General features: G+C 45.4%; 1 protein-coding gene across 1 annotated transcript in view; it reads left to right on the top strand.

Annotated features, from left to right (window-relative positions):
• Positions 1-6,143, top strand: part of LRRC63 (leucine rich repeat containing 63) — a 50,969-nt gene extending 44,826 nt beyond the window's left edge. Inside the window, exons 9-10 of the mRNA XM_073344530.2 lie at positions 1,377-1,616; positions 2,526-6,143. Coding sequence (XP_073200631.1) covers positions 1,377-1,616; positions 2,526-2,691 — 406 coding nt within the window. The 3' untranslated portion in view covers positions 2,692-6,143. The remainder of the gene's footprint in view (positions 1-1,376; positions 1,617-2,525) is intronic.
• Positions 6,144-19,843: the final 13,700 nt, after the last annotated feature.

The following is a 19,843-nucleotide window of genomic DNA, read 5'->3' as shown; positions in this document are numbered from 1 at the left end:
AAAAGGAAACCCTTAGTATGGGGTGTTGAAGGACTGCTCCTTCCAGAGCCCATGTTAGGGCTGGGGTGAAGACTAGTCAGTTTATTAGTATGTGTGTAAGATTCTTTTATTGTTTTAATATGGTTTTTTTTGTAATGCTTTGTACCTGAAGGATAAAGTAGGTTTGTGAAGGAAGTGCTGTATGACATAGGCACCGACTCCGTGGGTGCTCCGGGGCTGGAGCACCCATGGGGAAAAATTAGTGGGTGCTCTGCACCCACCAGCAGCCAAGCTCCCCCGCATCCCCACACCCGACCTACTCCTCCTCCCCCTCCCCTGAGCGCGCCGCGTCCCTACTCCTCCACCTACCTCCCAGCGCTTCCCGCCTTGCCGCTGCCAAACAGCTGGAGGGGGAGGAGTGGGAACATGGTGCGCTCAGCAGAGGAGTTGGGGAAGAGGCGGGGCCAGGGTGGGGATTTGGGGAAGAAGTCAGAATAGGGGCAGGGAGGGGGCGGAGTTGGGGCAGGGACTTTGGGGAGGGGGTTGGAATGGAGGCGGGGCGCAGGCAGGGCAGGAGTGGAGTCGGGATGAGGCCGGGGGGTTGAACACCCATTTGCGAGAGCAGAAGTCGGCACTTATGCTGTATGATGCCTTATAACAATTATACCTGTTAACCATCCCTAATGAGAAAGCATGTAGGTGCCATTGGGCAACTTGTCTGTGTTGGTAGTAACACAGTGAAAGCAGGGAACTGTGCAGCCTGGAGATACTCCAGTCAGAAGGGAGAGAAATATGGGTCTCTGCCCAGGACAGGTGATGACTGGGGGAGCTGGTAACTTGAGAATGGTTGCCCTTGCTGCACTGTAAAGGGGGAATACAGGTGCAGTTGCCCTAAACTGTGACACTATGAAAGAGGAATTTTTTTCCCACAAAGAGTTAATCTGTCGCTGTTTTTGGTGAGAAAGTTTGTCGGAATATCAGCAGCTGTTTATATGAGCAGAAGGAGGGCAGATATAGAAGTATACTTACATGTTAATAAACAAGAGTGTGAAGTTGAGAACACACACACTTAACATTAAGTTTTTGAGAAATCTGATGATGGCCTATGTGTGTGTTTGGACACCTGTCTTAAGCTTTCAGTTGGATACACACACAATCCCTTATTTCCAGTTGCACTAGTTGTTTAAATTGTACTTCAGAAAATAATTCTCTTTGTGCACATAATTGCATCATTGAATCAACACTTAAAATGTATTATTTTTTAAAACTTAGCCTTTTATACATACAGATACATGTGCCATCTAGGTGCAGTAACTCAGCAAGTGGGAAGTAGGATATGTATACAATTATAGCTGAGATGAATTGTGTACATAATTTGGTGGTCTTTAAAATTACAGGGCACTGGAATATCTGAATGTTGAAGGAAATCAGCTGTGTGCTTTGCCTTGTGGGGTTTTGAAGCTTCCTGTGAAACTCCTTAACACAGAAAATAATTTGATGCATCCCTCTTTATGGAAAGAAAACAGCCAGAACCAGCCACAGAGACTTACTGATCTGGCTGCCCTTTACTTCTCCAGAAACCACATGTGGCAAAGATATACTGAGATCTCAAAGGATATTCAAGAAATATTAAACAAGTAAGTGACAGAAATCTCTAGATGACACTCTGGCTTCCATGGGAGTTTTGGATACACAAGAAATGTACCAATGGCCCCTAATTACTTATTCTGGCAATGTCAGAAGGACACCGGCTTTAGACCTGGTAATGTATACTTTCTCCATCATGAAACCACCTCTGTAGATCACCACTGTAGGAACTCCATGCCATGCATTGTGAGCCACAGAATAAGTTAAGAGAAGTTATTGACATCTTCACATTAAAATAATGCTGATCAATAATAGTGCAGTTACTTATAACAATTCTCATGCAGGTATACTCAGCTATGTATCTGAATGCATACCAGGCCTATGTATTTTTGATAATATATGGAACTGTACATTTAATCAAGTTCATCAAACATGTGCAAATTATTGCTTTGATCCATTTAAATAGCTTAACTAGTTCTGTACTGTCACCTATTACCATCGTATATTCCAGCCAAAAATGTTTGCTGCATCGTCATGTTGAGGTTGTGCACTGAACCAGTCTGTTCAAGAGAGAGCTGTGAGCTTCAGAACAATCTAAGTTGAAAAAAATACCAGCTCAATTTCTGGGAGTGGCAGAGCTATCCCCACCCCTGCACTGCATCTCTCTATTTTCACTTTGTCTGCCTCAGACTTCCACTTGTCCTCCTTCCCCACTGGAGCCATACAAGTATAACTACACCCTTAGGGCTAGAGTCATTACCCCCATGGAATAGAGAGCAGCCTACACCACAATGTAGTTCTGGAAGTGCAGGAACCTTCCACAACCATCAGTCTCAAAATCAATCTGAGGCCAGCTAGATCCCTTAATTTCTAGTTGAAGATGCAGAAAGTGAACTGGAATGTACTGTGTGTGTATAGTCATGTGCAATGTTTCTGACTCATTTTTCTCTCCATCTTAGCTGTAGAGTCTGTGACTGCTGCAAAGGACCCTTGTATGGTCAAGGACTTCGTCTCATTCGATCTTGCAGGAACATATTTAGATTCCGCAAACTTCCTTTTCTCTTTAATGCCTGCTCACCATCCTGTTACAGCAGGTACATGTCTCAGACTGACTCTCAGACTTGAATGCTTTATGGAAATTGATCTGGGTTGCAGCAGAGAAACCGGTGATATAATGCAGTTAAGAAATATGAGGTTTTTTAGGTCATGTTGTACAAGAAAATAGCTTGTGATACTGGAGTGTTTGGGATCACTTTCTCTGTGCAGTTATCATATCCTCCTTAATGTGCTTTCTGGCCTAAATGTTCTATTTTTATTTGGAAAGGAGTCTTTGCCTGTTTAGGTTTGTTTGGGATCACTCACTAGCCTTCTCGGAAGGATTTTAAGAACTGCTTATGCTTAGCTATTAAGACATGACAAGTTCTATACAAATAGCTTAAATCCACAATTCATAACTTGCTTATGTTTCATTAGACACCAGTGAATAATTGAATCAACAATATAGCAGGCCAAATTCATTGCCGTATAAGCCAAGTGAAGTTTATAAATTGTACCACCGATGATTTTGGCCCCATACTTCCTGGAGTAATAATTCATAGAAAAGAATTTTTTAATCCTCTTTCACCCTACCAATAGTACACCATATTATAAATTGGTTCTTAACATGGTTTAAAATTGGACAACAAAGTTTGTATCCCTGTAACACAACGTTAACACCATTCTATAACGTTGTCCTAAAACCTTGTTCAAGCCCTGCTAGAGGAGTAGTCTCGAACATGGTTCTAATTCAGTGTTCAGTTCCACAAACACATGCCATTGGCCTTAGAGTGAAATTGACCCATGTGCAGAGAGCCAGTGCAAGCCCTTTGCACCACTTGAGATCTGCTTAAGCCCTCAAAACAAAGCTTAAGTAGGATTTAAATGATGCATAGGACTTGGTGTTGGTCCTCTGCACAAGTCACTTTCAGCCTCAGTACTTACTGCTGCAAAGAGTTCCATTCACATACACGGGACTACTTGTGATAGTCAGCATTTGCATTTGTCCAGGAGTAAGCATTTGCAAGTTCAGGCTCTAGCGTGGGTCATACCTTTCCAGGAACCATGTCACTGTGCTGTGACACAGGGTATATTTACACAGCACTGGTAGACAGAAATGTCTGCTCAGAGGGGGTAGGTGGGATGGTTGTACTTAGGTGGCTGTCATGAGCCACCTTCTGCTGTATAGCAGCCACACTGCTATGTTTAGCCTGCTAGCTCAAGCAGAGGTAACGTGTCTGTCTACCTGTTCTGGGAAGCGCCATCCCAACTGCTGTGTAGACATAGCCACAGTTCCCAGAGGAGTAGTTTGGCTGTAGTAGCCTGGTTTTGATTTGAACTGAACATGATTAAACTATACTAGCAAAACTGCTTTTTTCCACTGGTATAAAAAGTGGTTTAAAGTGCTACACTATCTGCCACATACAAAACACTAATTTGGCTATTAGTAATTGTTAAACGGCACAACTACAAAAAGGTGCCTCTTGAACATGTCTTCAACCCAGACTTAATATACTGTTGATAATCCAGGTGCAGAGTTTATATGGGGGCTAAGACTCTCAAAAACAACTAATGATTTTTTGGATAACCAGCTGGAGACACCTCCAGGAGGCCTGATTTTTCTGAAAGTGCTGAGCAGTCACTCTGAAAATCAGACCTCGGTAAATTGTCTCAAGTTGGCACCCAAAATCACTAGTTGCTTTTGGAAATCTTAGCTGTAGTGCATATTTTATTACAAATAGCTTTGACAAAGGAAATTCACGCTAAAGTGAAGTTTGCTAGATAGTGTTCTCATTTATTTGAACACGAGACAGACGCCAATAATCTAATGTCTGGCTGATTATAGGTATGTATACTTTTGTATAGTCCTTAATTTTTTTTAATGTCAAAATCCAAGATAGGAGCTTTCCAAAGGAACCCTGTAATTTGTATTTAAAGGATGTTTGGGCTATGTCTGCTTTTAATTATATAATGTGACATTGTCAAATACAAAACATTGGTTGGTGGAAAATGTTTAATAAAAAATTAAACTTGGGGGTCTGAAGAAAAATTTGCTCTGCAAATTTCAAAAGATTATTTATCAGATTTCCTAAGTAGGAAGTCTGAATTTCTTCACCCTCAGTCACCAGTTTTGATTTGATGGGCTTGGGCTTGCTCTCCTTAAAATGACTAGTAGCAGCAGCAGCCACCAATAGGAACACAAGGTTTTGGTGGCATCTGTAGAGAGATCTTTTATGGCTGATGTCTTTCCAACAAGTCTCCTCTATTTCAGAGAAGTATAGTCACAGCAGAAATGCTCATAGTTCAGCATTTCGCTCGTTTGAAGTTGTGATAGTGTGTTTATCCCACACAAATCATGAAGGGATTAATGTGGGCCTGAGACCAATTTTAACCCACGTGGTTGTAACTGGAGAGTGAGCCAGACATAATTAGAGAAGAAGCCGAATTGGGGAAGGAGCTGGGTTGTGGTTATTAGAAAGGGAAGGAACCCACAGTAGAAGAATGCTGCAGGGGGAGAAAAAGTAAGTCTGCAGTCACTTTCTGGCATTAGAGAGACTAGGACAGTTGAGGAGTAAGCCCCGGGATCCTTGCCTGTGTGTAGAGAAGGCTGGTATGTGGCCAAGAGAGACAGGGAGCAGCCACGGGGGTGGAGCTGGTTCTAGAGGTATGCCATGAAAGAAAGCAGCAGCTGGTCTTCTAAGAAGAGAGTCCTGGGAGTCAATCAATCAGGGAATACAGCAGGGTAACTGAAAGAGGGATGAAAGTCAAGCCCAAGGAAGGCAGAAGTGGGATTAAATTTTAATTGTGGGTTTGGGATTTTGTTGGGGGATTCCAGGTGAGGGCCCTGAAAGTAGGAATAACCTAGAGAGGTAGTAGGGGAGAAAGCATGAGTGAGACATGGGAGGAAGAAATCTAAGGTCTGGTCTGCACTAAGACCTATGTTGGTATAACTACATCACTCAGGGGTGTGAAAAATATAGCGACATAGTTATACCGACCTAACCACCTGTGTTGACAACACAGTGTTGGTGGGAGAGCTTCTTCCATCAATGTAGCTACCACCTCTCAGGGAGGTGGATTAACTACACCCACAAGAGAGTTCTCTTCTGTCAGCTTACAGCATCTTGATTAAAGTGTTACAGCAGCGCAAGTGCACCAATGCAGCATTTTAAGTGTAGACATGCCCTAAGGAGGTGACAGCAAGAAGTCTGGGGCTGTGAACTTTGCCAGTCTGTCCTTTGGTCCCTGGACTAGAGCCCAGTGGAGTAGGAGGGCTGGGTTTCCCTAGTAGCCACTGGTAAGATGGTGTGAAGCCCTAAGAAGGGGCCAGGGATGATGGAAAGCCCTGAAAGAAAGGTGTGAGGACTACAGGATTCTGAGGACTGAAGATTTTTTTGTCAGCATATTTGAACTCGTATTTGTTGGACGTTGTTACCCCAAAAGGGGTGAGACTAAACTGACCTGTACACCGGGGGAATTCTGCACCTAAAAATTCTGCAAAATTCTGTATATTTTATTTGTCAAAATAACACAATATAATCATGCCCGTTCAATTATTTTGGTAATTTATTTCAAAATACCTATCGACAAGTATGTCTAACAATACAGACAACAAAAAAGATTCAGGAAGTGGTTTTGACAGATAGATTCCTTACTAGGCCTATTAATACAGACCTTTGAGTAATAATTCATTTAAACTGCAATATAGAAATGTATTTCCAGAACCCCTCAGAAGCAGTGCAAAGGCTTGGGGGAGTCAGGGATAATGGAGGAGCTGAGGGAGAGGGAAGTAAGTGCTGGGAGTGAACCTGGAGGGTTGTTGGGTGGGGGTGGGAGAAGTATAGAACAGTGTTTTGTTTTGGTTTTTTTTGGGGGGAGGCATTGTCAGAGAGTTGGGAGCCTCCCCCATGCAGACCCTGAATGACTGAATGGGAGTGGTTAGCAGTCAGGCACATCTGCTCCTGTGCCCATGTGTCCCTGCACCCCCATCTCAGCCACCCTTCCTCCCTCCATCCCCATGTGTCCCTGCACCCCCACTAAGCTTCCTTTCTCCCCATGTGTCTCTGCACCCCCCCTCAGCCACCACCCCATCCCTATGTGGCCCTGCCTCTATGCCCCCCCATCTCCATGTGTCCCTGCACCCCCAGTCCCATTCAGCCCCCCAGTCTTTGTGACCCACCCCAGCAACCCTGTGTGCCCTGCTCTGTGTCCCCCACCCCCTCAATATCATATGCCTCCTCACCTGGCCCTTCAGGCAGGGCGCGCTGAGGAACACAGCCACTCCTCCTCCCATTGGTTGCTGGCTGCTACAGTGAGCCAGCTGCTTTCTGTTCTGGTGCCACAGCAGCCCCTGCTGGGTGAAAGTTGTAACTCCAGTGCCTCTCAAGCAGAATGCATTTTCTGCGGAGAAAAAATAAATCTGTGGGGGACATGAAGTCTATGTGTGTGCAGTGGCTCAGAATTCTTCCAGAAGTAAACATGGCCAGAGGGACGAGGGATGGGAAGAGAGCCTAACACAGGACTGAAGCAGCTGTCAGCTGGGGGCACCAGATGGGGAAAAGCTTGTTACACCACACTCAGCCACAAGGGGGCACGCCAGCAGTGAGAGTGTGCTTCAGCAAATGGCTTCCCCTCCCACTATATCCCCAGATACTTTTTCAGCCTTGCTTATTTGAGCAGTCTATTCAACTCAACAAAGCGGGCCTGATCCCTAGTTGCAGATAATCAGTGAGCTTTATTAATGTCAATGGAGCTATGAGAGTTTACAACGGCTAAAGATATGGCCCAGTTTGTTTGTTTTTTCAGAGGTGGCAAACGATCTGCCACACCCTTAAACTGGGCCCTTAAAAGATGTGATGAACCAAAAGGAACATTTTCAAATGTCAAATGACTTTGGGTGCTCCTGTTTTTGGGTGCCCAATTTAACACACCTAAATCCTGATTTTCAGAGGTGTAGGGTAACTATTTTTGCCATTGGTTTCATTTGGAGTTGGGAATGTTTTATACCACTGAAAAAGAGGCCGGAGAGGACTTAAGTGTGGTACCCAGTAGTGCAGGCTAGACAACAGTTCCATTTTGCACCAGATGTTGAGGCTTTGACATTTGTTTTCATTCTGATACAGAACAAAAACGAGCCCTCTTGAAATCTTTCAAGAGAGACTGACCAATGCACCCCAGAACAGCCTGGAGGTTACAGCATTCAGACTCAGGTAGAGCAGCAGCTTGAACCTGGGTCTTCCCCATTCCAGGTGCATGCCTTATCCACCCAGCTAGTGACTGTTCTGGAGAAGTGGCTTTCTTGTTTTGATCAGAAATTTCTATTTTGGGCCTGAGACCATATTGATACGTTTCTGAAAATCATTTCAGCTTTGGCAAAATGACCTTTTTTATGGGGGGAAAAAAATGTTGTCAGTTAACTTTCATACTCCAAACTTAATGAGCCAACTGTTGATACCTCTTTTTTTGAAAAGTTTGGACCATGTAACTCAGTGGCGGATTTAGAGTTAGTGGGGCCCTATGTGCAGCTTCATTTTCAGCCCTCCTCTCCCGCCACCGGGGACCCAGCCAAGAAAAATAACGTTCTCTCTTATCTCCCCCACTCCCGTTTTTCATTCTTTTTTTCTTCATCCTCCTCCTATATTTTAAATAAGGGGAAGTAAATGAAAATAAAGTGAGGTACCTTGATTGGGGCAAGGGGTTGGGGTGCAGGAGGGGGTATGGGGGACAGGCTGTGGGAGATAGTTTGGGTGCGGGGGCGGGCTCTGGGTTGGGGCAGGGGGTTGGGGTTGGGATGTGGGAGGAGGGGTGAGGGCCCTGGCAGGAGTTTGGGTGCGGGCTCTGGCAGGAAGTTTGGGTGCGGGCTCTGGGCTGGGACAGGGGGTTAGAGTGTGGGAGGGGGTGGGGTGCAGGGTGCAGGCTGGGGCGGGGGGGCAGCGCTTACCTTGGGCAGCATAAAAAGAAAAGGAGTACTTGTGACACCTTAGAGACTAACAAATTTATCTGAGCATAAGCTGTCGAGTTGTAGCTCATGAAAGCTTATGCTCAAATAAATTTGTTAGTCTTTAAGGTGCCACAAGTACTCCTTTTCTTTTTGCGAATACAGACTAACACAGCTGCTACTCTGAAACTTGGGCAGCGTGGCTCCCAAAGCTACGGCACACATACCCCTCGTGCAGTGGCTCCTAGGCCGGGGGGTGGGAACAGGGGGGTCTCCACGCGCCGCTGCCTGCAGGTGCCACCCCCCAGCTCCTCCTGGCCACAGTTTCCAGCCAATGGGAGCTGCAGAATTGGTGCTCGGGGCGGGCCAGCACGTGGACACACACACACACCCAGTGGCCGCAGGGACATGCCAGCCGCTTCTGGGAGCAAAGTGGCGCAGAGAGCGGGCAGGGAGCCATCTTAGCCCCGCTGCTGGCACGTCTCTGTGTGCACTTTGCAGGGAGGGGGGCAGCAGGTCTCTGTGGGCTGCCTGGGGTGAAGGCAGCACACAACCACCTCCCCCACTCCGCTGCCAGGGGCACACAGAGACATGCCAGCAGCCAGCCGCTTCTGGGAGTGGCGTGGGGCCACCGGCCATGGCATGCAAGCAGCCTGCTTGCCTGAGCCCTGCTGCACTGCCGGCCACGACTCGGGGGCAGGTTGCCAGATATTTGTGCTGCATTTCGGGGGGCCCCCTGTCACTGGGGGCCCTGTGCCACTCCACGGTTTGTTTCATGGTAAATCCACTGCTGACGTAAGTTGTCTTCACATCACGCAGGAAATCTGTGATGGAGCTGAGATCAGAATCCAAAACTCCTACCTCTGGTTTTGGATCTTAACCACAATGCTGTTTAACAATGCAGAGTTTTTAATTGTATATTTTTGCTCACAGTTTCAACACAAGTGTTGAAATACACAATCAACAACTACGTGAAACTTGTGTTTTTAAAAAACCCTGACTTGTATGTGAACTAGCTCACAAGACTTACCCAGAGCTTTTCACTCTAATACAGTAACGTTCTTTAGCATTTTCCTTTAAATAGAAAAATTGAATCTGAAATTCTTTTACAATTAAACTTCAAGGGCTTTGTTCCAGTCTCAGGAACAAATATTCTCTCATTTGTTCCCAGATAGCCAACATCAGAATCAAAGCCTTAGTTTTATTTTCAATTGTTTGTTTTCCGAGTAGGGTTAACTCCTGCTACATTCTTGAATTTGCATTTCTATGTGGTTCTCTTGGCTTGTGGAAGAAAGAAGCAGTGGTATGCTCCTAGCATATACAGTACTTCCCCTTTAACTGGCTCACTGACAGGAGGGGTAGTGACTGTACAGGGACCAAACTCCCTGTAACTAAAATGCTATTAGCTGAATACTGAAGAGCTTACCATTTGCTCAGGATAGTTTTTGTAGTGGTGTTGTAGCCGCATGGGTCCCAGGATACTAGAGAGACAAAGGGAGGTGAGATAATATGAGGATAGTTTTTAGCAGTTAGTGGACAAACTTAATGTATCATAAGGTTGAGAAGCCCTTATACACAAGGGTTTCAAGCAAACACCTGCAGACAAACTTTGGACCTGACCCTTCCCCACATTGAGACAATGTGAGATCTGTTATTAACTCCTGTGTTAGGAGGAGTAGGCTGCAGAAGATTCACTGCCCCAACAGGTTTCAGAGTAACAGCCGTGTTAGTCTGTCTTCGCAAAAAGAAAAGGAGTACTTGTGGCACCTTAGAGACTAACCAATTTATTTGAGCATGAGCTTTCGTGAGCCACAGCTCACTTCATCAGATGCATACCGTGGAAACTGCAGAAGACATTATATACACACAGTCTAAAGTGATCATCAAGTTGGGCCATTTCCAGCACAAATCCAGGTTTTCTCACCCTCCGCCCCCCCCACCCCCCCCCACACACACAAACTCACTCTCCTGCTGGTAAATCATCAAGTTGGGCCATTTCAACTTGATGATCACTTTAGATAAGCTATTACCAGCAGGACAGTGGGGTGGGAGGAGGTATTGTTTCATGGTCTCTGTGTGTATATAATGTCTTCTGCAGTTTCCACGGTATGCATCCGATGAAGTGAGCTGTGGCTCACGAAAGCTCATGCTCAAATAAATTGGTTAGTCTCTAAGGTGCCACAAGTACTGCCCCAACAGTAGCCTAGCAAGGCATTGCTCCTCAGTGATGCCCCTCTGAGGCACAGATTCTCCAGTGATCATCTCTTGTGCTGGAACAGGGAACAATCTGCTACAGTACTTTCAGGTGCAACATAATCCTGTTACCTGTGTCCGGCCAGGTCTGCTCACCAGTTCATTAGAAGGTCAAAAACCACAATTCTGCCACCTACTTGTTTGTAGGGGGAAGTAGTAGAAATAGTCTCTGCTCCCCTCCCCTGTGGAATCAAGGCAGGTCTAAGGTGGCCATGCAGAAGAGGGGGTCGGGGCGGGGGAGGAGCTTAGTCCCCTGCATGGCCACATTAGTCCCAGCCGCAGGCTAGCACTTTGTCAGTTTTCAGCTGAAGGTACCTTGTTTTTGGTGTGTAATGGGGTATTCCATAACTATATGCATTTTCCACTTTATGCATCCAATGAAGTGAGCTGTAGCTCACGAAAGCTGATGCTCAAATAAATTGGTTAGTCTCTAAGGTGCCACAAGTACTCCTTTTCTTTTTGCGAATACAGACTAACACGGCTGCTACTCTGAAACCTGTCAGTGAAGGGAAGGCGGTTAGCAGATCCTTAAAGGTTTTTAGGCACCTGTTGAACTCCTGTTGAACTCAATTGAATCAATTCAATGGGAGTTAGGCCCGTACATTTGAGGATCTGGGCCTTGGTCTTTAACTTGACCTGCTGACTTGTGTGCAGCACAGCCTACAGACTGCGCTCTGTCCCCTAAGATTGACTCAAGTTAGCTAACTCAGGTTAGGAGCACACCTTTTTCCTCGTGAAGAGACAGCCTCGGGGAACCAGAGATCTGGGCAGGGGGAAGACTTGGGAGGGACCTAGGGAAATTCCAGTGCAGAACCAGATGTGGGCATGGCAGGAAAGGGAGGGGAAACAAAGTGGGACTTGATGGGTTTGACAAGAAAAATGTATGGATTTTATGAGGAGGAGGAGTAAGGAACTGAAGGATTTGAGGGTGGAGCCTTTATGCAAATGAAAGAATACATACTCTTCAGATATGCAAAACAGGGCATAGCTTTATTTGCATAAAACTTTCAGGGTAGAAAATGGATTGCTCTGTTTACTGCAGGAGATGTTATTTTTGTGGTCCGGAATTGAGGCATGTCAGCACTGATTACAATGGGGGAGGGGATAATCTCCAGAAAAGGCTTTCTTTCTTTCTTTCTTTCTTTCTTTCTTTCTTTCTTCTCTTTTTGTTTAAAGTATTAGTACTATCACCTTTAGGAAATGTAGCCTGTACTGGGATAGGCAGGCCCCTCACATTTTTCTGCGAACTCTGCTCAGGAAACCACAGCAGCACAGGAAAGCAACGTGCAGTTTCGTACATGTAGCAGGGACTGCTTCAATATGCTAAGAAGTGCAAACTTTGAAATGAAATGCCTCACCCAGCAACTTACCCAGCAGAGGACTTGCATGTTACAGCCACATTTCTAGTCACTTAGCAAAGGTGTTGCTGTATTTTGACACCATCGCTGCATATTTCTGGGTCACTTCATACAGACTAACACGGCTGTTACTCTGAAAACTTTCATTACTGTAGAAATTTGTTGCGACACACCCACGCTCTAGCTTTTGGCAAACCACAGAATGAGCTCATTACATGAGGAAGGGCAGAGCACCCCAAGCATCGGTGCTTTGTCTAATGAAGATTGGCCTGAGATAACACCATTGCAAATGATGATGTTTTGTGACTGTGTAGCAAGAAACCTATATTAAGATGGTGTTCTCACACTAGCTTTGCCAACCCACACTGATTTCAAGAGATTTACTCCTGATTTACATCTGTGTGAGAGGACCTATGTGGTCACAAGAAGTGGTGTGTAAATAAATTTTGATGGCACATGAGCATCTTGAATTGAGATTATGACATCACAATAGTGAAGAGAAAAAAGCTCAGTGATTGAGGAGGGAGCTTTAACGGTTTAAAGCTCTTGGGGCCTGATATTCTAGTTCTATCATGCTACACATATTGCAGGATCAAAGATGGGGAAGCAAAAGTCAGTTTAAACCACCTCTATTGTCTCCCGTCCAACGGCCAACTTGACCACCATCAAAGCTTAGAGCAGCCTGAAGCTTCGCCTACTTATGCCTGGCTGCCTATGGTCACAAGGGAGACACAGTGGATGAAGAAATGTCTTTTAATGGACCTACATCAGTTGGTGGAAGAGACAAGTTTTTGTGCTACACAGCACCCTTCTTCAGGACTCTCTCATATCCTGGAACCAATACGGCTACACCACCACTGCAAACAACTATGGTCACAAGGGCATTTTCTGCCAACTGAAGATCATTAAGGCACTTGTGTTCCCATTTCTTCCAAAGACCAAACATTTGATAACATCAGATGACATGGAGGTTTTTCTAGCATTGGTTTTTTGGGGTTTTTTTTTTTTTACGACCAGTGATTAGGCTTCCTCTGGGTAATTCAGCAACAGACTCTAGGCTAACGGAATTCCAAATGAGAGGCTGCATTGCTCAGCATTTCTGTAGTATATGAATAAAGGCCAGCTTCTAGTCACATCTGCCAGGTTCCAAGGGGCAGAAAACTGAGCGTTTGCATTACTTAGCCTGGTGGCAATGGACAGTGTTAAAGCTGAACAAGAGCTCTATGTGAGCTCCATGTAAGCGCCAAAGTGTCTTTCACCAACAGAAGTTGGGTCCAATGAAAGCTATTACCTCACCCCTCTTGTCTTGCTAATATCCTGGGCCTAACACAGCTACATTAACACTGCGAAAAGCTTGGTGTCTGTTATGCATGAATAAACTTTAAAAAAAATAGTCTAAGGATGGACAAAGGTAAAGAAAATTGGAGAGTGTAGAGCGCTGATGTGAAGTGTTCTCAGGGCTTGCATGAAAAATCCAGCTGTTCTTTCTGCAGAAGCTAGGACCAAGCTCAGACCAGTGCCACTTGGGCTTTACTCGCCCACTTACATACATCTACTTCCCGACCACTCACTGTGAAAACAGGGAGTGGGGGGGGCAGTGCGAGGAGAAAGGAAGGACCTGTTCCTAAGCCTTTAATGTAGGACAATCTTTACTTGTGTACCAGCATCCCCTACTGGTATGTTTTATGCTGGAGCTTTAACCACCTGTGATATTTTTTTTAAAGAACAATGTGAACAGTTTTTACTAAAAAAAGATCTGAAGCTGTATTGTTTGCTATCATTCTCGTCTTAAAAAACAAGGTAGCAGGAGCAACTCCACATCGTTTATCTGACAAGGTGAGTTGACAAATGTAATCAAAATATAAAATAAAGCTGGTGCGTCTCAGCTGAATAAACACTGACACCTGTTCACATCACACTACTTTTTCTAACCGCCTCTGCTAAATCGTTCAGGTCTGATTCTCCTCTCATTTATACCTAGGGCCCTACAAATTCATGGCCATAAAAAATGCATCATGGAGCGTGAAATCTGTTCTCCCACCGTGAAATCTGGTCTGTTTTGTGCTTTTACCCTATACTATACAGATTTCACAGGGGAGACCAGCGTTTCTCAAATTGGGGGTCCTGACTCAAATGGGAGTTGCAGGGGGGTTGCAAGGCTACTCTAGGTGGGTAATGGTATTGCCACTCTTCTGTGTTGCCTTCAGAGCTGGGCAGCCAGAGAGCGGTGGTTGTTGGTGAAGTGCCCAGCTCTGAAGGCAGCGGTGCTGCCAGCAGCGGCGCAGAAGGAAGGGTAGCCGTACCGCCACCCCCCCTACAATAACCTTGTAACCCCTCCCCTCCCCCCTCTCCCCCCCCCCCCCCCCGCACACAATTCCTTTTTGGGTCAGGATCCCTACAATTACAACATGGGGAAATTTCTGATTTAAAGAGCTGAAATCATGAAATTTACTATTTTAAAAAAACCTATGACCGTGAAATTGACCAAAATGGACCGTGAATTTGGTAGGGTATTTATACATCTGTACTTCCAGAGAAACTCCATTCAAACCAATAGGTAACAGAGGTGTCAAACTGGTATGAGAGGAAAATCAGGCTCAAACTTGACCATGCCATGCTAATAAGGCAACAATGACCAATCTGTTCAATGTCTTTGCTAGATTAATTTATTTCAGTATTAACTGTATTGTCCCTACTTCAGGAACTTCTGCATAGAGCTTCTGGTTTTTTTTATTTTTAAGTGATAAACACAGACTTTAAAAAAAATACCAAAAAAAAAATTGAAATTGGTGTTTATCCAACACACACTGGAAATGGTTACTTGTATCTAAGGGCTTCTCTCCACAGAACAGTAACACGGACTACCGGGGTGTGACTGGTTAAAGCGCGCTAATGTCTTATGCATTAATTAGTCCGTGTAGACCCTGCTGGTGCACACTGAAGGTTTCCTAGTGTGCTTTAGCATAGTGCTGTTTGAAAAGTACTATGTTAAAGCACACTAGGGGACATTACAAAGAGATTACTGATGACAACATATACTGCTGTAATGAGTAAAGTATATAAAAATTGGTAAAAAAAAATAAACCCTGAAAAATGAAATGAATAAATCCTAAAAAAGCAGGAGCCTTGCTGATACAGCAGTTTTGGTGCATGATGATACATTTCATTTTTACATAGGTCATTATGGACAGATGGTACGAGAGTTAAGGGCCCAGCCAGCTTATATTATATGGCTCTATTTTAGTTTCCCTATAACTCCGGATTTTAAAATTGCCCCATTTACCCTGAAGCCAAAGAAAACTGTTCTGTGAAAGCTGAAGAAACCTCGTTAGCTAAAACTCATTAAGAATATTACCCTGATTTGAAATCTTGACACTTTTCTAATGTTTTGTTGCCCTCTAGCGCAAAAATGGCTTGCTATTGACCCTTCAAACTTACAACTCAGTTTCCTCACACAGTGGTTCGATTTGAAGAAAACAGGGTCTGATCAAGCAAATAATTATATTTAATAGAGAGATTTTTTGTGTGTGATTAGTTTTGGGCCCAACCCTGCTCCTTTTGACAGCGAGCAATGAAAGGTTTTTGCCATCGACTTCAGTGGGAGCAGGAGCGGGCACTGTAAGCATGGCCTGCTGTGGCCAAAGGGTAGGGCCCAGGCCTATATAAGAGGGACCTAGTTTTTTTACTAGGTGAGACCAGGGATGAGGCAGGTCTTTGTGAGGGGCTTGAATGCTGTGGAGGAAGAGCTCAATAGGGATCCAGCGTTTGAACTGAGGTTAGCAATGGGTGCTTGTTGAGATGGAGCCAGGAATGGAGTCTGGGAGAGGTTTGGTGGAGCACAATTGGGAAGAGGTCAGGGAAAATACCCCAAATACAGACTGAAATGGGCAATAGTAGGAAGTGACCTTGGAGACTAGAAAATGAGGCAGTTTGGACATATGGAGTCCTAAGGTCAAAGGAGAGAGAGAGGGCCCGGGCGCCCTTATGATGCCACCTAAAAACAGTGGTGAAATCCCATGACCAAAGAGTGAAAAGATGTGAGGACACCCTGTTACCTTAGAACAAGGAGACTGTGTAAATCACTGTAGGCCTGTGAGGGGAAAGAATTTAGCCTGGGGAGGCAGGAGGACTGTGAATACCTCTGTCACCAATGGGGAAGGATGGTTTTGTTGCTTTCTGTTTGAACTTTGCTTTGGTTGCACATTTGCATTGGAAGGGGCGGACTCCAGCCAAAGTCCCTTGCCAGTCTGGGGAGGATGGTCTGCAGTGGGCAAACCGAAGCAATTCTGAGCATGAGGAGGGACTCTGTGAGAAGGCCCTTCCGCACACGTATGAACATGCATGGCCCCAATCCCCATCCCTAATGGTTGAGTGTAGTTTAGAAAGAACGTAAGGTTCCTTCATAGGATGCAGGGAGGGGGAATTGTACTGTGGAGGCACTTGAAATCCCCCCACCCTCTTCTTTTACACACAGAGGTGGAGATCTGCGCATGGAAGACCCACATTCCCATGTGGAGATCTGGTGGGGAGGGGAGAAGGGAGGGAAAATCTGGGCCATAGATAATAGATAACAGATTTACCTCCCTTAAATAGGACAAGCCTGTGTTCTGGGACCATGTGCTGGCTGTTTGCTTGTGCCGGGAGGCTGCAGCTCTGCACCTAATACAGGTACACTTTGACACTGGCTTGCAAAGCTGCCTCAACATACAAAAGAAGCATGTCCAATGGGCTGCATGAGTCTTATGATGTTCCTATCTTTTCACTTCTTCTGCTTTTAAGTGCATGGTCTCTTTTCCCTGATGCTATAGTCTTGACTTGGCAACATTAATTCTGAAATGAAATGTTTTAGGTTTGGATTGTATCTGGACTCTTGACAACTAACTACTTCCCTGCAGTAAAGGCTCCTCTCCAATGTGTATTTCTTTCGTTTGTTAGCAGATTTTACACCATTTATATTCCAGTCAAGAAGAATTGAGACAGTGATTACTTGGTACATCCTATAACTCATCCCAGAAGTTAAGACCTCTTCTGTTGGAGAGTGATCATTTGCTGTAGGCCTCTACAAATGTGCAGACAGAGCAAACTGTAACTCAGTGCAGTTACAAGCACGTGCGTATTGGGCAAGCAAGCTGCTGAGGGAAAAAAATTAAAACAGGAAAAGTTACAACAGCTCTATGCTTAATGGCTAATGATATTACACATTTGCCTGAGCTGGCTTATAAAACTGTCAACAAAATTGCTGCAGCTATTAAACTTTCTCTCGCTCATCAGATGCAAGCCTTCTTTCTGTACTTACTCACAACTTCGCTACTCTTAGGCCTGGTCTACACTGCGGGTGGGAAGGGGAGGGAAATCGATTGAAGTTATGCAACTTCAGCTATGTGAATAACGTAGCTGAAGTCGACGCACTTAGATCTACTCACCGCGGTGTCTTCACTGCCGTGAGTCGGCAGCTGACACTCCCCTGCTGGGAGAGGGAGCACCTCTCGCTCCAGTGGAGTACCAGAGTCGATAGACTAGACGCAATAAATCGACTCCTGCTGAATCGATCGCTGCCCCTCGATCCTGTGGGTAATGTAGACAGGACCTTAGTGTGACAGTCTGTTCCTCAGCAGTTATTGCTATCTGGAACAGCCTACACGTGTCCCAGCCTAACGTGCCATCCTTGCCTATGGTAAGGACTTTTTAATTCAGCCATGTTTGTCCAGCAACCAGTGTAGCTGCATCAGGGCAAATTCCTCTTGTAGACAAGGAAAGGTGGAGATTGCCCTGGTGAAGTTTATCCTGCTGCACTATGCAGTCCCCCACAATGTCAAATCAAAGCTTTCCTGGTTTGCACTTGGGGTTTGCACTGCTGCAGCTATACAGGTTGCTGACCACTGATGGCTGTATCCGGAGCAAATCTCCAGTGTAGGCAAGATTCTACACTTCTTTGTAAATTGCAGCTGAAAGCCCATTATCTCTCTGTTGCTTATTCCTCTTAATCGTTCTCCCTTCTTCTATTATTTGACTTTGATTGGGTGTTTCATTATTATTTGTTAAGGACCATTAACATACCTGGTACTGAACAGGACACAAATATAAGTGATGATACAATGTCTTGTTTTCTGTCATTTATATCAGTGTCAGAGCTTCAGAATCTGTGCACTTAATTCGTATGTGTGTTTACTGAACTTGTACAGGTGCATTTGGTTGCAAAAATGGACAGTTAGATGCTTCAGCGGCTATTTACATGTGCAAACCCCCAATTTGTATGGGCAGTAAGGTAATTGGATGCACAAATAAGTTACATAACTTCACAAATGTTTTAGAACTCTTCCTTAGACACCACATTTGGTGTGCTGCCTTCTAGAATTCAAGTCCGCAAAATATGAGTGCAATTTGTCTGAAAGATGATATAAAAATGTGATACCAGCTGGACGAACAACTTTACCCAAGTAACCAAAGGTCTAGGAAGTTGTTTCCCCAGCTGCCACTCTTATAGAGAAGTAAAAGAGCGCACAACAACTATTACATTTGGCTGTGGGGAAAATATTTCATCTCAGCTTGTTGCTTTCCTCTTGATCCTACTTCACCTGGCTTAAGCAGAAGCTGTGGGAGAGGCCCCCTATGTAAATCAAAGGGTCTTTTGCACAACAGCCCTTGCCATGCAGGAAGTGAGAAGGTTTGGCATGAACAGACTAATATTATTACTAATCTGAGGGCAGAAGTGTGAAACAAATTGCAGTAGCTGAACATGATCAGCACCAGTGGAAAGCAAGTTTTGCTGCCACCTGCTGTTGAAGTAGGACAGTGACACGTCCATGGATAAAATGCACTCCTCCTGTCAAGGAGACCGCAGTGATTGGGGGTTTCCTGGTACAGTGGTGTACCACTTTAAAGCTGCTTTCATGGCCATAGACAGAACATATAAAAGTTCTTGAAATTTGCTGGTCAGACAAATAGCATCCTGAGGGCAGCCATGTCCCCCCACTTGTCTCTAAACTTCAGTCCTGCAAGGTGCTGAGGACACTTGCAGACTCACAGGACCAGGGTTTCTAATTCCACATCTAAGGTCGTTACTCAGATTATTTAGACACATAGCTGCCATGTCTCCATATATCATAACCAGTGGCAGATTAGCCACTGGGCCGATGGGGCCTGTGCCCAGGGGCCCCAACCAATGGGGGGCCCTGGAAAAATGGGTGTCCCCACCCTGACCCTGCTCGACGGCAGGAGCGCCAGGCTGGCAGGGAAGCCCCTGCGTCCAGTGGTGAGCTGGAGCCGGTTCGCACCAGTTCCTGGGAACCAGTTGCTAACTTTTGAAGCAGTTTTAGAACTGGATGTTAAAAATTGTTAGGAAAACAAATGTTATAAAATGATCTTAAAACGAATAATCTTAATCTTATAAAATGGTGTAGAAAATAATAGGGCAGGGGTCGGCAACCTGTGGCATGCCTGCCAAAGGCAGCAGGCGAGCCGATGTTTTACTGGCACGCTGCTGCCAGCCGGGGTCCGCTGGCCCCACTCAGCCTGCTGCCTGCCTGGGTAAACAGAACTGAGCAGGGCTAGCAGCCGGGACCCCGGCTGGCAGGAGCCGGTGGCCAGAACCCCAGAGCAGTGGCGGGTGAGCCACTGCCGGTCTGGGGTTCTGTCCGCCACCCCGCTCAGCCCGCCTCTGGACTGGAGTTCTGGCCCCTTGCCAGCTGGGGTC

The sequence above is a fragment of the Lepidochelys kempii genome, chromosome 1 (genome assembly GCF_965140285.1).
Source record: "Lepidochelys kempii isolate rLepKem1 chromosome 1, rLepKem1.hap1, whole genome shotgun sequence".
NCBI classification, from domain to species: domain Eukaryota; kingdom Metazoa; phylum Chordata; order Testudines; family Cheloniidae; genus Lepidochelys; species Lepidochelys kempii.
This window is presented reverse-complemented; position numbering and strand designations above follow the sequence as displayed.